General features: G+C 37.0%; 1 protein-coding gene across 1 annotated transcript in view; it reads left to right on the forward strand.

The window, feature by feature from the left end:
- LOC114137133 (cadherin-12-like) overlaps window positions 1–16242 on the forward strand; it is a 168128-nt gene that overhangs the window by 85448 nt on the left and 66438 nt on the right. The window contains exons 3-4 of the mRNA XM_028005688.1: window positions 7360–7654; window positions 12701–12820. Coding sequence (XP_027861489.1) covers window positions 7360–7654; window positions 12701–12820 — 415 coding nt within the window. The remainder of the gene's footprint in view (window positions 1–7359; window positions 7655–12700; window positions 12821–16242) is intronic.

The following is a 16242-nucleotide window of genomic DNA, read 5'->3' on the forward strand; positions in this document are numbered from 1 at the left end:
AACATCTAGGAGCTTGTTTTAAATCAATAATCTTTTAATATTAATAAAGATGGCAGATTATTTCACTTAACATGGGAAACATGTCCTGCAATAAGTGAAACGATCTGCAAGCGAAGCTAGTACTTTCTAATTTTAAGGAATTATTGACTTAAAACAAATTCCTACATCTTGTAGAAAAGTCACTTCTACGTTAGCAAATTTGAAATAAGATATTTGCAGTAGAAACTGGATAAATAAAATACTTAGGATTTTGTGTTTTTTCAGTGAAATACTTGAGATGTTTTGGCAGATGTAGACACCATGAGGCAGGTTTGTTTTAATGATGAGGCATTTCTCAATCAACCCTGAGCTGCCTTTGCATGCTGTACTATATATATGTATATATGAGGGCAATCATCACAAACTCCTTGACAACCTTATGCAATCCAAAACAACTGCTCTGCAACATATTCTGCCGTGTCGCTTACACAGCTCATTTTCTTAGTGTGTCAAAAACAAGTTGATTCAGCCTCACAAAGCACCAGCAGCACACATCTCACTGTAAAGCTGCCATTATTAGGTCCACCAGGAATAGGTGACAGCGAGATTGGGGATCTTGTAACACGCTGCAATCACAATTAGAAAGCATGTCATCAAACAGGTCTAATGAAAACCAGCTTTGTGTTTTCACAGCAGCGGTTTGGCTCCAGGCGGCCTGATTTGGGCTGCTTTAAACACAGCTGTTTTCTGTGTCTGCCGCCCGTCGGCGTCATGAAAAGAAATAGATCCCATTAAGACAACATTGTTGCAACAGTTCATCTGCCGCCATCATCTCTGCAGTAGGTCACAACTAAAACCGCAGAGAGACGAGGGCCGCTTTGTTGTAGAAGGAAAATGTTTGTCTCTGGTGCCGCCGTTTCATCTGTCTAATGGGAGCGCCAAACTCATGAGATAATCTAGAGCAATTGATGCTGCGAAAGATTACGGGATTACAACAGAGAGGGAGAAAAAAAGGGATGGATGATAAAGGAACAACTGTTGAACACAAGGCGGTTTTTCCCAGCAGAAACCTCTCACTATTGATTAAAAACTGTTCTGGAAGCTTCTGTTCCCCCAAAGAACGAAAAAAAATGTAGACCTAAAGTTTTCAGCAGAACAATAAAATCATGAATTCAATACAAACTTGATTGTTTACCATGAAAGTAAAAACAAACAAACAAAAAAAAACTCTTGTGGAGTTTGAGGGGTTTCATACAAAAGTGATCAGATATTTACCAGACCAGTTTCAACAGTCATTAATAATGTAACAAGAAAAAGGAGCCATGTGTGAAACTATGTACACTTTTACTGTTTTTATTGGCTTGAAGTGCAAAAGTAACATCAGGATGCCATACTGCATTAACAAATCATCAAATGTGTCTTTTATATAGTAGGTTTCAATAATTTGCTGCTTTGAAGCATTCAAGTGTGTTTGCACAATGTCAAAATGGAAAGACATCAAAAATAACGAGCGTAGAGAAGCAACTGTTAAGATCCAACAATCTGGGAAGGGTTAAAAGCTCATCAAAGGACATCAGTAGTACCAACACACCTCCCAAGATAAACCACCATAGAGACAGAAAGGTTTATTTGGAATATTTTGATTCACTAAAGTTATATATAAGGGAATGTTTAAGCGTTTAATATATAATTGGACTTTCCATTAAACATTCAAACTAATACAGCCAGTCATTCCATCTTACACTCTACGAGCGTTTACACACCAGATAGCCTGGTAGACTCACTTTGATTGGGAACCAAATTTGCAACATTAGCAACATTTTCATCTGATGTGGTTTGCTTGTGATGAGGATAAAAACAGAAACACTGAATGAAACAATTTTCTTCTTTACGAGACGTAAACAAGAATGATGTGTAGCCAGATTTTAATCCGTTGTATTTTGCTTTTGTCAGCACGAGCCGTTTCACCCGCTTGTGCCAAACTCACACATTTGTTTTGGATGCATTTTCCCAGAATGCCCTGCATTATTGTTCACTTCCTGTTTTGGGAGCGGTCTCAGGTCTGCTTGGTGTTCACATAAGCATTCAAACCGCACCAGAGTTCACTTCAACTGAGCCGAGGTTCACAGGTGGCTTATGCATTCACACCTCTCCGAACAAACAGGCAAATAAACTAGAGTTTAATTAAAGCGAACCAAACTGGGTTGGTGTAACTGCACCCTTAACATGTTAAACGTTAAAGCTCATGACAGGGAAAATAGAAAACGGACAAAACAAGTAGCTTATTTGGAAGGGCTGAAGGAGAAAGCTTTAGTTGGTGTCGTTTGGACATGAAAACCAAGCAGAGATTTTCCCCATAATGTACAACATAATGCTGACAGCATAAAACACAGAATTACAGCAGAAACTGTCAGGCACAGTGGTGAAGAGCTGGCTTCACAACCAAGGATCTGGACAACTTGCAGTCATTGAATACAAACTCTGTATACAGAAGTACGCCTGAGTCGAAAATAACCTGAAGCTTTGCCCAAACCTGGTCATCAACAAGATGACCATCTCAAACACAGCAGCAGATCAACAGCAGAACGGATGGAAAAGACAGAAAAGTCCAGAGAAAGTGATGTTTTCTAACCTAAAAGAAGAAATGTTGATCAAAATATCACCACAAGGCCAAAGAGACCAAAAAAGTTAAAAGATGATTAAATCAAATTGTCATTCATAAGTCATTCTGTGTTGTCCTGTTAAATTTTCACCAATGTTTCTATGGTAGTTTAGCTTTTCAAACTTGAAGTTAGATTACAGTAATTTTAGAACCTGATAATTTTTTTTAACAGTGTTTTGTTGCACAAATTAGCGTTTCCAGACCCAGAAGACTATTTTAGACAAATATATTGGCTTATAAACTTTGCAACTCAACTTATAATTTGTGATAATACATCTTAATTAGAGATCCAAGAGCTGCAAAGAACAAGTGTGAGATTAAATAAATTTAACAAGTTAAAAAAATAACATTTCTAAAGACTTAGAAAAATCTAAATACGCATTGCATGGAAGACATTTAAAATTCATCAATGCAGAAAATAATCCATCTTATTATGAGCAAAATGTCTACCACTTCCCATTAAATATTTACCACTCAAGTCAAATCCTTTCGCTAGTGTCAGAGAAATCACAAAAACACATCTATTGCCAACACATGAATCTAAAACGCCTGGCGGATCAGAGACGATTAATAATTACTAAGTCACACTTACATTTAAGGGAAAAACACACAGCGTCTTATAATTTTTAAATCATTGCAGCTCAGAGCGTTTAACCAATTTGTCATCATGACATCCCAACAAAAACATATCCGCATAACTCAAGGAGACAAATTCCACAACAAACGCCAATGCTTGTAGGAACAGAAATGCATATAAATAATCTATTAAGGCCCAGTCAATGCAAGCTGGCACAAAAGAAAGCAGGACTAACAGAAGCAAGAGCATAATGAAAGCCAACTCAGGAATAATGAGCACAATAGGCAGCTTTTGTACCAAACAGAGCAAAGGGGACAGAAAAGGAAAGCCAGGGCCAGCAGAGGAAAATCAGCTCCTACCTTTCTGGAGTCACTCTGCAGTTTTTGTTTTTTTGGTTTTAATTCATCATGCAACTCAACCAAAGTCCAAAATCTTCACATTTTTCTATTCCAAACACATGGAGCTCTTGAGATTGTATGATCGCTGCTTCCATTCTTCTTTGATGCTTTCTGTTCCCTTCACTAGTTATCACACCTGCTTCCTGTCACTCATCAGCTGTCAACAGGTTCAGGCAGAATCTTCCCCTCAGCAAGACTAAATTAGTGAGGAAATGTGGAAAAAAATATGGAGCCAAGAAAGAAAATGCTTAAAAATAACATATTAATCTGTAAATAAATAAATATTTTTGCTTTGTTTTTTTTGGCATAAAATGTTTTCTTTCTTTACATTTATTTGTTTTACCAAGGCTGCAGCATTTCAATTTTTATTTCAAATTCAAATAAACGTCTAATGTATTTATGTAGTACTTTTAAAAACAGGTTAAAACTGCACCAAAGTGCTGCACGAAAACAACACAACAGAATAAATTTATGAAAAATAAATAATAAATACGAGTAAATAAAATAAAACATCACAAAAGAAAAGTTATAGTATCAGGCCTCAATTAAATACCAACTAATAAAAATAAATTTCTTAAAAGGAAATTAAAGGAAAACTTCCAGGAGTTAAAGTGAGAAACTGAATTTAATTCAATCACAAACAAGACCTCACTCATGTTTACAACAGTTTTTGTAAAAGATACGTAGGGTACCGAAACCTTTTTTTAAAACTATTTTTACATTTTATTTTAGATTTGCAAGCATTTCACTGTTTTGATGTAAATGGTAAAATATTTTCCACCTGTTCTCTTTTTGGAAAATTATTGATTTGTTAAATATTATTTTATTTTTGCTTTTTTTGTTGTAATGTTGTAAATTTACCTAAAAATAAAAGTTAATCTGAATCAGAATTTTGCGTTTTGAGAAGAACTTAGTCTGCTTTAATTTGATGACTTATTATAGTTTGTTTTGTTTTTTTGCCAAAATTCTGATTTCAACCTCAAAATTCAGACTTTTTTTCTTTCAGAAATTCTGACTTTAATTTTCCGAGGAAAAAGTCAGAATTCTGAGATTAAAGTCATAATATGAGTTTTTTCCCGTAGCTCCACTCCTCCGTACACGAGCGACATTACTCAGATATTGGTATTTTGGGGTTTCAAAAAGAAAAAAAGCAATCTAAAGTGTTAGTCCAATTAATTTTTTGCCTATGGATTTAATTTTTGGGTAATTTTGTGACTCTCTAATTGTATTGCGGTGGAGGAGGAGAACATCTCAGTTAAATTAGCCGTAGATGAGAAAACCTAATCTCCATCACGGTCCTCGTCCTCCTGGGAGAAATGTTTTGGGGTCTCGTTATCACCCAACATCGGTCATGTACTAAGAATAATAGTCTATCATTTGAATAGCAATGAGAAATGCACCAATGGGTGACAGCATTATAATGCCATGCTATGCTTCTGTGAACTTGGCAATTTGCTCTGAATCACCAATTACTCCCAGTGTGTTGGTGCCTTTTTATTGTGTCTGTTGGAGCCGCTGTAACCTACAGAAAATCTACAGCCACAGCTCATATTTCTTCCTGTCGTCACGGCCATGGCAGTTAGGAACGGCGTAGCGGGAATCCATCGACTCATTAGGAGAATGCATAAATAGAAAAGCTGAGGTCAGGGAAATTATAGGTTCAATAGATCAGAAGAAAAGTACAATCAGAGAAGCTTAATTCAATCTTTTGAAACATCAACCATGAGAAGCTGTATTTTAGAAGCCAGTAATGCATTTCAGCTAACGCTTCTTCTGTAAAGTGTATTTAAAAACTAAGAAACGATTAATATATACTCGCAGAGGTTTTAGCTTCTGTGTTAAAATCTGCTGAAAGGGAGAAAATAATTAAAGTATTTTATCCAATGACTTCTTAAAATACAAAGTATGTCCAATGAGACTCAGGTTTGAAAATGGCTGACAGTCAATTTTGAGGTGGGAAATTTGACCAAACCTGGACTTTACAAATGTTTATTCCCTCACTAAACATCCTCTTGATGATGCCTGGTTTCAAGATAAACTTTGACCTCTCCCCAACTTGATTGGTCACAGTTTTAGTAGTTTTAAGCTTGTACTTTTTTAGGGGAATAATTGTTCTTGTGTAGCAATTTTTTAACTAATTAAGCTCGCAGTTGCTTACTGAAATAGAAAAATAAATGCTCCAGTTCCATTTATTTATTGGATTTTATTCATTGTTTGTTGTCCTGCTAAAAGCTGAACCTTGAATTCCCCTGTCAAGTTAATGTTAGTTTACAAATATTTTTTGGAAAACCGACTTACAAGGATATGAGTTTGGTCTCTCACACAGATTTAATTTTAGTTACATTAAAATTTGTACTTGTAACACATCAAGATGCAAATATAACATAATACATAAAATTGTTGCCTGGTCAAACACAAGCTTCACTGAAAATGCTTATTTTTAAGATGCCAAATTTAATGGAAAATTTATCCTGTTGCCACAAGACAACACTTAAGCTAGTCAGCTTGGAGTTGTGAATATTTATCTTTTATTTTCTCCTGTTTTACAATCTCCGTTCAGGCAGGCTTGTGGAAACTCCATCTCACTGACAAAGTGAGAGAAAAATCCATAGTCCTCTGAGGTAATCACATTGCATTACAGCCTGTAAATATTTAAAAGGCTTTGAATATCATAGCTGTTTTCTGCCATAAAGTAAACATAACTATGTCAATAGGGTTTTCTCGTGCCAAATGTGTTTTGTGTTTGTCAGAAGGGGAAAAATTGCTTCCATCGACCTGCGTCTGTATTAGCAAATATGCTTTCTGCTTGGATATGTTGCACTTTGCAAAAGCTGGAGCGTTGCAGAACTTGGTAAAGTTCCTGTTCTGATTTGCACATGCTCATCTGCAGCCTCATATTTTAGATTAACGTGGCATATATGAATGTTAACACTGCAAAAATGCAAAATTTTACCAAGTATTGTTGGTTTAGTTTCCAGTGTACATTTTTTATTACACTTGAAATAAGATAAAACTAACTTATAAGTTACTTTGTGGCAAGATTGTTTTAAGTAAACAATTTCTTAATATTGTTTTAAAAAAGTACCAGGTTTCATTGGCAGACTTATTCACTTTTTTCTCATGTCATAATCACTTTCTAAAAAATCTAAATTGAGGAATTACTGACTTTAAACAAGCTCCTGTATCCTGCTGAAAACTGAACAAATCGGTGTTTGCTTATGGAAAGTAAAGCTTAAAATGATGTTTATAAGCAATACGGCGAAGCATGTCATATTTCCAGTTTCACTAAATCATCAATTATAAACTGCATTTTTTAAAGCATTGCCGGTGTTAATCTGGTGTTTTTTCTGTTTAATATTTGCCTCCTAAAGTTAAACTCCCATTGGTCTATTATAAGAAAAGAGTTCTGAGTTCTTCTTAAACTGTAATGGGTCTTAAGATGTTGAAGGCTTGTCATGGCAGCATAATTGCACTGAGATGATTCATTATTTATGAACGATTTCACGTCGTTAATCTGCAGAATGTTCTGAGAGACTGATCATTTCCCTTTTCTCCTGACTTGGTGTTATGCAGATCTTCACAGAGAGCTGAGTGAACTCTTTGATGTGCAGTCAGTTTCCTTGACTGTCATTGTGAAATAGTTCTCCTTGACAGCTCTTCCCCGGTGTTTTCATTGAATCATTATCTGTGTCAATGTTTGCACTCAACCTCTTATTTCCCCCCTCCCCTCTTTCGTCTCACAGCTCCACACCGACCTCGATAAGGGGGACAGTTCGGTGAAGTACACCCTCTCGGGGGACGGTGCTGGCTCCATTTTCACAATTGACCAAACTACGGGGGACATCCATGCCTTAAGGAGCCTTGACAGGGAGGAGAAGCCTTACTATACCCTGCGGGCTCAGGCTGTGGACATCGACACCAACATCCCTCTGGAGCCGGAATCAGAGTTTGTCATCAAGGTCCAAGATATCAATGACAATGAACCAAAATTCCTGGAGGGACCTTACACAGCCAGCGTACCCGAGATGTCACCAGTCGGTAAGAGAGCATGCAGAGTACTAAAATGTTTGCAGTACAGTTCAGATTGATGACCAGAATTGGCCACAGGCTCCTGCTCCTGTGGTGTTTAATAATTATGCAGCACAGAGGAAGCCAAACAATAATGTAAAGTTGTGTTAATCTACATATTATAGTGTAAATAGAGGAATGGATAGTTCAAACTGTTGAGGAAATAAAGAAAATAAGAAGCTTCAGCTATGACAGCTAGAAATTATTGATCAGGTCTGAAATCTGGGTGTGTTGATGGACTCAGAGCTGAACCTTCAGAGCCACATGAAGACAGTTACAAAGTTGGTCTTCTCTCACCTGTAGAACATTTCCAGGTTTAAAGGACTAACGTTGCAGCAAGATCTAGAGAAACTCATCCATGTGTTTATCTTTAGTCGGATTGATTACTGTCACAGTGTCCTCACTGCCTAAAAAAACAAGATCAGATCCAGAAAGCTGCTGCTGGCATTCTGACTAAAACTAGGAAGATGTTCTAACCTCCCTGCACTGGGTCCCTGTAACTCAGAGAATAGGCTTTAAAATACTCTTGTTAGTTTATGAATCACTGAATGGCTTAGCACCACAATACACTAAAGATCTGCTGTTGTCTTAATTAATATCATATGTCATATTTACTTCGGGCTTGGGCCTAGAACTAAAGTTAATTGGTTGAGTTGGATCAGGTTTGGGTGGGGTTGGATTTCTTTTTGGCCCGATCTAAATTCTATTTTGAAAGGGAAACTTTTCTTTCTCTTTGAGAAATAGTAAAAAAAAAACACAAAAAAACAAGTTCAGCTTGAGAGCAGAATGTCTGCAACCAGCGGGGTAACGCTGCTCCACCTAACAGATTTTGACATTTCAGAGAACTATTTTATTCCTGGTGTGCCCTTAGTACATTTCACAGCTTTGTCTTTACACTTCCCTTGGGGGGAGGGGTGGCAGATCAAGGTAATTCGCTGGGAGAATGGTTTTCTCTTGATGTGAATCACAATGAAGCCCTCAAAACTTCAAATTCAGCAGTCCCGGGGGAAGGATGGGAAGAAAGCAGGGAAAACATGGTGCAGGCTTGGCGGGCTCCCTGAATCAAAGGCAGCTCTGTAATGTTTACCGTAGGACGGAGGCTTTCAAGTTCGTCAATAAAACATGCCCATGAAAGAGAAGTGAAGAGATCAGTTAGAGCACTAAAAGATTTGATCTGGGTTATCATACAATGTCTTTATCCAGCTGAATTCAGTCATAGAATATTACATTCCACAAAGTTACAAGATTTACTATTTACTATTTAGACGTTGGTAATTAATCAAGTCCTGCCAACAACCCTTAATCTGTAACATAATCTGTACTGCTTCACCTAATACCAGATAGTCCAATAGAACTGATTTGATTTGAGACCAAAATTTTAACATCTGTTATATTTTCAGCTGCTGTGATTCACTTTCACACTGTACTGTGTCAGATGATCTAAACCCTTTGAAAACATTGTTCCCCTCCTCGCCTGTGGTGGCGCTGCACCAAGAACCACTGAAGGAAACCACACAAAAGCCTCTGAAGACACTGAACGCAACTTCCTTCTTCATCATAAAATGTAAACAAAAATGGAGCAGCTTCTTTTTTCTTAGGTAAAAAACCACGAATCATTTCTCCCGCTAGCGCTAGACTCTAACATTTGTTTTGGTTGTATTTACCCAGAATGCTTTGCGCTGTAGACCACTTCCTGCTTTTGGAGCAGTCTCTGGCCTGCTTGTTGTTCCCATATCCAGAGTTCACTTTTGTGATTTGCACAAAATCACAGCTTGATTACACATTCACACATCCCCAAACAATTCCTAGACAAAATGACTAGAATTTGTTCAGCACACTAAAGACGACTGGTGTAAATATTTTTGATTCATTCATTCAAAAAAGAATCTACAAATTGGTGAATTTTCCATGAATAATTTGGAGTCATGTTCTGCAGAAAAATCCAAAAATACAATACCACCCATAGGTAAGTTTAACATATAGTGACCAACTCTGTTACAAATCAGGCACTTTGGTGACAGACAGCATAAATAAAAAGCAGAAAATGTAACCCAAAAGTTGTCCGTACTGAGATGCAGTCATCATTTGAAATTGCAAAGTCATTGAATTAAATTGTAGTGAAGCGTTCAGAAGGTAATGAATTGCCAGCCTGTTGTGTTTATTACCAAACACACAAACAAAAAAGCCTCACTAAATGTCCTAAAGAGACCAAGAGCTGCTAGGCAGAAATTTGCTTTGGTGTCTGGTACATTGGTAAATGCAACAAACATTTAGCCAAGCAACAAATCTTTCCATAATCCCTTGTCAATAAATAGTTTATCCCTGAATCATTTAGAGAATGAGGCAGATTAAAAACACTATTTCAGGGGAGTGTAATTACTGCAAAATGAAGTCTTATGCTTAATCAATTTGTTTCTTCCACTGCCTTTATACAAACTTCCACTTTAGGTTGTTAATGTGTTTTTTTAACATCAGACTCATGAATTTTCCTGCAAAAAAACTCCTTTTCGTAATCGGATCAGTCTTTAGATAGATGTAATTCTTATCTCCCAGCCTCATGCTTAAATATAAAACATGCATACATTGTGCAGTCTGCTACATTAATTGCCTTCTTTAGACCACTGCATTAATCTGGAGTGATACGGTGTTTGATGAAGTTGGGTAGTTTAAGAATTTTAACCGTTTTTTCAATGTGTTCTCATTCAGGCATTTGATTTTCCTTCTTCCTTCAAATTGAAATCCATTTTACTGGTTTATAGCGTCACACTTATGTAAAAGCTGTTACCTTTGTTGCATGGGAATGTGTAGGAGTCAGAGGCGCTCGAAGGCTTTCAAACTTTCAGCTCAAACAGGCTGCGGCTGCCGAGGCTCTGCTCTCTTTGCATTAGCAGGAAATGTGTTATCTCATCTGCTCTGCACACATGTTTAGCACAGCCCTGCTACAGCATTTCTAATCAGGCATCTTTCAGGAACGCTAATCTCTCTCTCTCACTTCACCTGATACTTTAATTCCACTGTTAACATCACCACAGACTGAAAAAAAAACTATTTAATATACAATGAATTCTTTACAGGCATGAAGCAGCGTAGAAAATGACCAAGTTAAGTGCCAGCCCTCCGGTCAGTCCCTCTTGATCATAAAAAGCATCCCACACATCCTGCAATTTTTGTCTTCATCCAGTATATTTTTACATCGCCCAGGTGGGGCAGGGGGAGTCATTCTGAGCAATCTGCTTGTGTTGTGGAGCTATAAAACCAGAATCTGTTGAATTTAAGCACAGTTTAGGTCTGACTTAATGAAAATAACTGTGTTTTTTTGCCAAATTGAAAAAGCAGATCAACCAAACTTCATGATTGTAATCAGACGGCCATTGTTATTTTAGGAGATTGGGAGGCATGCCGTCTTAATTGTCTTCTTGACTCAAATTTTTCTCTTTCCCTGGGAGCTTAAGGCAAATACTACTTGCTGATAAGCTTTTTGCCAATTTCCACTTGCATTTTTTTGACCGCTGCGTCATTGGAAGATTGGGAAAAAAGCAACATGGCCAGATGAGATCAAAATTGAGCTCCAGAAATCCAGAATAAAACCTCAACAAACAACATCTCTACTGTTAAGCGTGGAGGTGAAATTTTGGAAAAACTGTGAAAATTAGGATGGAAATAGTAAAGATGGGCTGTGCAAAATCCACAGCAAAGACAGAAGAAGTGGCCAAACCTGGCATTATGGCCATGGAGTGGCCTAGTTAAACTCCTGAACCCAATCCTATAGAAAAGTCATAGCTTTAAGGTAAGGACTCAGAAAAACTAAAGGATTTAGTGTGTTTTTGTAAAGAGGAGTCTAAATCTCAACTTGTGTGTGAAATTCTGGTGACCAACTATTGAAAACGTGTCAACGCTCTTTTATTATTTTATTATTTTTAATTGCTACATTTTATTGTTTCTGTTACTTTTGCTCTTTGTACGGTGTCCTTGAGTGCCAGAAAGGCGCCTTTGAAATAAAATGTATTATTATTATTATTATTATTATTATTATTCAAGATCTCAGTTGTAGGGGATCAAGTATTTATTTGACCTGCAAACCAATTATTTATCTATTATTTAGTGCATTTTTTTCTGATTTTTTTTGTTGTTCTGTCTCTCTGAATTAAAATAAAGCATCTTGCCCGAGGACACAACAAAAGAGTCAGAGAGCGATGGATCAAACCGGCAACCCAACGATTATGGGACAAACTCCAATACTGGAAACTATCAAACTACAGCTCCGTTATTTTCTACAGCAGATAGAAAATAACATTAAAATGATAAATATAGCATATAAACAAGTCTCACTTTAACATACATTTAAAGTTTAACAGGTGTAAGTGTATGTCGTGTTTGGTGCATTTTTCTTCATTCAGTGAAGTCATTCAAAACTGTACTCAGAAATTTAACTCAAAAATTAGTACAAGTATTATTACTCAAGTATTGAAAGTACTAGTTTAAGTAAATATTGCCAGTAACTACCCACCTTTCCCAGCACCCAATGTGCCTAGAAAAAGAGGCAAATTTTGGAAAACATTTTTGGGAATAACTTTATTAATTTATTTATTTTCCCCCAGACAAAAATATAAAATCAGTTGCGTTAAACCCAACATTTATTACTAAGTGATTAGTGTTGCTTTAGGAGACTGGAAGACTGCCATCCTAACACTGTTCCTGACTCTGCTCTTTGTTTTCTTAATGGGAGCATTGTTCATTGAAGTGTTTTAACCAGAACTTTTTCCCATCACATTTTTATGGCTGCTTTGTAAAGCTAGAAAAATGCAAATGCAACCAAACAACGGGCTAAATATTGTCCCTCATTGCACTCCAGCAGCTTCAGCTGCAGCTTTCTCACCAGTGACTCAACACTCATTAGGTGTCAGGTGAGATGCTTTGTTAGGCTGATGAACTTCAAATGAATCTGGATGCCGGTCTCATGTGGAAACAGATTAATTCAAGGTCGATTTGTATTTTTCCCTCCGCTCTTTTCCGCAGGGACCTACGTGACGCAAGTAACAGCCACAGACGCGGATGACCCAACCTATGGAAACAGTGCCCGAGTTGTATACAGCATCCTTCATGGTCAGCCATACTTCTCTGTTGACCCCAAAACAGGTAAGCTAGGAAGCTTTCTTTCCACGTCTCGTATGTGTCATAAATTTGAATAATTAAATTCTAGAGGTGACTTTTGTGAAGAACTTTCACAGTGAGATCAGCTACTCATTTGTTAAAGGTGACCTATTCGGCTTCTTTGAAGATAGTAGGATAGATCTATGGGCTATACGAAACAGGATCATTACATTTTTTTGCACACAGTCATTCTTAGATAATGAGATTTTAGTCTGATCAGTTCTGCCTATTTTGAATTCCTTTTAAAATGAGCTGCCTTACGGCGTCTTGTCACTTTAAATCTAAATATGCCCCCCAAACTCAACGTTTACACTCACATATTAAATGACTGCAGACACATGCGCAATTATGCAACCGGATAGCTTTGAAAAGCAAAGTGGAACCAAAAAGAATGCAAGAAATGGTTTCTGGTCAACAAAAAAACACTTGTCTTTTCCAGCAGCCATTGTATTGAGCATAAAATCTGTCAGCGCTAAAAACAGCTGACAAAACGTGCTGAAGCTTAGCTGGGGTTGCTAGGTAACAGGCGGTGCAGGCAGGTTTGTGATGTTACATTCTGGAGGTTTTTGAAAAGGCTCATTTTCCAGACACCAAAAATCATTAACTTATTGCCAAAAACCGTCTCAGTATTTTTTTTTTTAAATGTTTGGACTGATTTCGGAATCAGTAAAACCCAAATGGAAGTACAAAAGCGTACAAAGTGCGAATTTTGCACAATACATCTCCATTTAGAGAAATCGGTCGAGGCCTTTATTGGGGTTTCAGGGAGGAAAACTGTTCTGGATTGGAAGGTTGATACTTGGACCCAAATGCAAGAAAGGCCACAAGCAGATGAATCATATTGATTTACTGCTTAAAAATATCAGCATTTATAAAAACTGAGCTTTGTGTATCAAGAATTGAGATCAAAACAATGACAAACTATAAAAATTAAACTTTTTGATTCATTTACAACAACAAAAAATTATTGGAAAGGCAAATAAGACTAACAATGTCACAGCATGACGGTTTGCCATGCTATCCCACGGGTCCAGACTCGATGCAGCCAAGTTGCAGCTTCTTCCTCACTGTCTCAGATGTGTACTCTGGACACTGTTCAAGGTGTTCATGATGAGTCTGCACCCGGGGGATGTCGTTCTGGTACAGGAATAGAGCCGAACACTTACACTTTGGAAAATATCCAGACGTGCAATCTCACAAATGTATCATTTAAACTGTAAAGGACTTCTGGCACATTTTATTACCAATATCTCACTTTGTAGTATCTCCTATATTTTTTCTTTGCACATTTCAAACTTTTTAATATCTGGCCTCTTTCTAGGTGGACTGCCTGAAACTGCAACCATTCACTTGTCAGCTGAAAAGCTGTATATTATTTTAGGAATGCGGAAAAGTTAAATCCTGATTTTTCATCTTTTATTAATATTGCACATAAACAAAGTTAGCATAGAGATGCTATCTGTCATATTGGCTTAGAGCCATACCATATTGCAACATAAGCTACAACAAAGCTAACGCTAAATTAACATGCTAATGCCAACATTCACAGCTTATTACTGTGTTTTTCCGACTTGTTTAAAATGCACAGTAATTCCCTAGATGTCTCAGCTGTTAAGCAGATCATCTACTTCAGCCTGAGGAGAAGGATTTAGAGATAATTAGGGAAATGGGTTCTTAAACTGTATCTTATGCCATTCCAGTAGAAAACATGTCAAAGTTATCTATCCATATGTGATTAGGCACAGTAAACACACACTTATGGGTAAAAATTAAACTTTTAATAATTAATAAGTCATAATTTTCTGTGCCAAGATTAAAGTTGATGATTTTTTTAGTCAAATACAGTAGAAAGCAACATGGCACCTTTGCTCTTTTGATCCAGTTTAGGCCAAGCTTTTAATGTTGAATTCAGTTCAATTGCAACCCTAGCCTGTGGTGGCGCTGCAACAAGAACCACTGAAGGAAACAACACAAAAACTTCTGAAGAATACATGAACTTACTTCTTCACGAACTGCAAACAAAATGAAGTAGTGTCAGATTTTAGTGGTCGTAGGATTTCTCTTTTGTTTTTGGAAAAAGACCACAAGCCATTTCTCCAGATAGTGCTGGACTCTCATGTTTATTTTGGTTGAATTTACCCAGAATGCCTTGTACTGTAGTCCACTTCCTGCTTTTGAAGCTGTCTCTGGTCTCTGGTCTGGTAAAAAAAATCTATTCAGTGTTACCCCACTGAACTTGTCTTGAATCTGCACACATAATTTGGTTCACAAATACTGTATTTTAGGATTTCACAAGAAGATGTTAAAATAGCCGATTAGCCTTTAACATCAGAATCTGCATGTACAGTAAATATCTGGTACGGTCCTATGCATGGGTGGAACTATGTGCACAACATGCAACGTTCTGTTGGGAAACTATATAAAGTGACACAGAAACAAAACATAGAGAACTCTCAGCTACCTGGGAACATTAAAGTTTGTCATGCAGATACAGCAAAAAAAAAAAGATTGGACCAATCCAAAACCTTATGTCAGCGAATGCATCTTTTAGCAGCAGTAATGTATGTAGTTCACTCTGCACTTAACTAAATTATTAATCGTAAGAAATAATGTCAAGCTGAATGTAAACATCACAAATACTGGAGAAACAAATCCAGCTGTTGGGTTCGGTGGAGGATGTGTGACGCAGAAGGCCATTTTGTGGATGAATACCAGAACATTGTTAATAAAAAAAAATAAAAATGGGCTAAGTGGACAGCTGCCCAGAGCAGCATAAGCTGCTACACTGGCAAACAATTGTGCAGTTAAATATGTAGCTTATTTTTTGTTTGAAAGGTAATTATTTAACAAAAACTTTCTAGAATGGTGCAATTTAATTTGTGTTTCTTGAGGTGTAATAGTGTAAACTGTCTAAATCATTTTTTTATGTTTCTTGACATTTATGCAGAGACATTTTGTCTTGATCAAAAGGCAAACAAACTGCACATAATTTTGTAACGCACTTTAGTTTTATGTAATTTTTGCACACTTTGAACTGCATGGCACACAGTATGTTTGTGCCTTGTTTTGAGTGTTTATAACATTGTTTTTGTTTCTTTCACATTTTTTTCCAAATAGAATATTAAAATACATAGATGTGTGTCTGATCTAAATGATGCCTCACGGTGGATGGAGCATGTTGGCCCAGGACACCAAACCATCTTGAACCGCCCCTGCTCCCATGTTGACCCCCAGAAACGAATTGGAACGAAATCCTGCATAAAAAATGCTCTTATCCTCATCTTTACCAGCAGTGTCAATAATTCTGAAGATGTAAAATACTCTGCAGATCTCTGTCAGACAAAGCTTCATAAATATGCAGCATCTTTCAAGTACAGTTGCGATGGCAGAATGCTATTATATCACTG

Source organism: Xiphophorus couchianus, chromosome 21, assembly GCF_001444195.1.
Source record: "Xiphophorus couchianus chromosome 21, X_couchianus-1.0, whole genome shotgun sequence".
Taxonomy (NCBI): domain Eukaryota; kingdom Metazoa; phylum Chordata; class Actinopteri; order Cyprinodontiformes; family Poeciliidae; genus Xiphophorus; species Xiphophorus couchianus.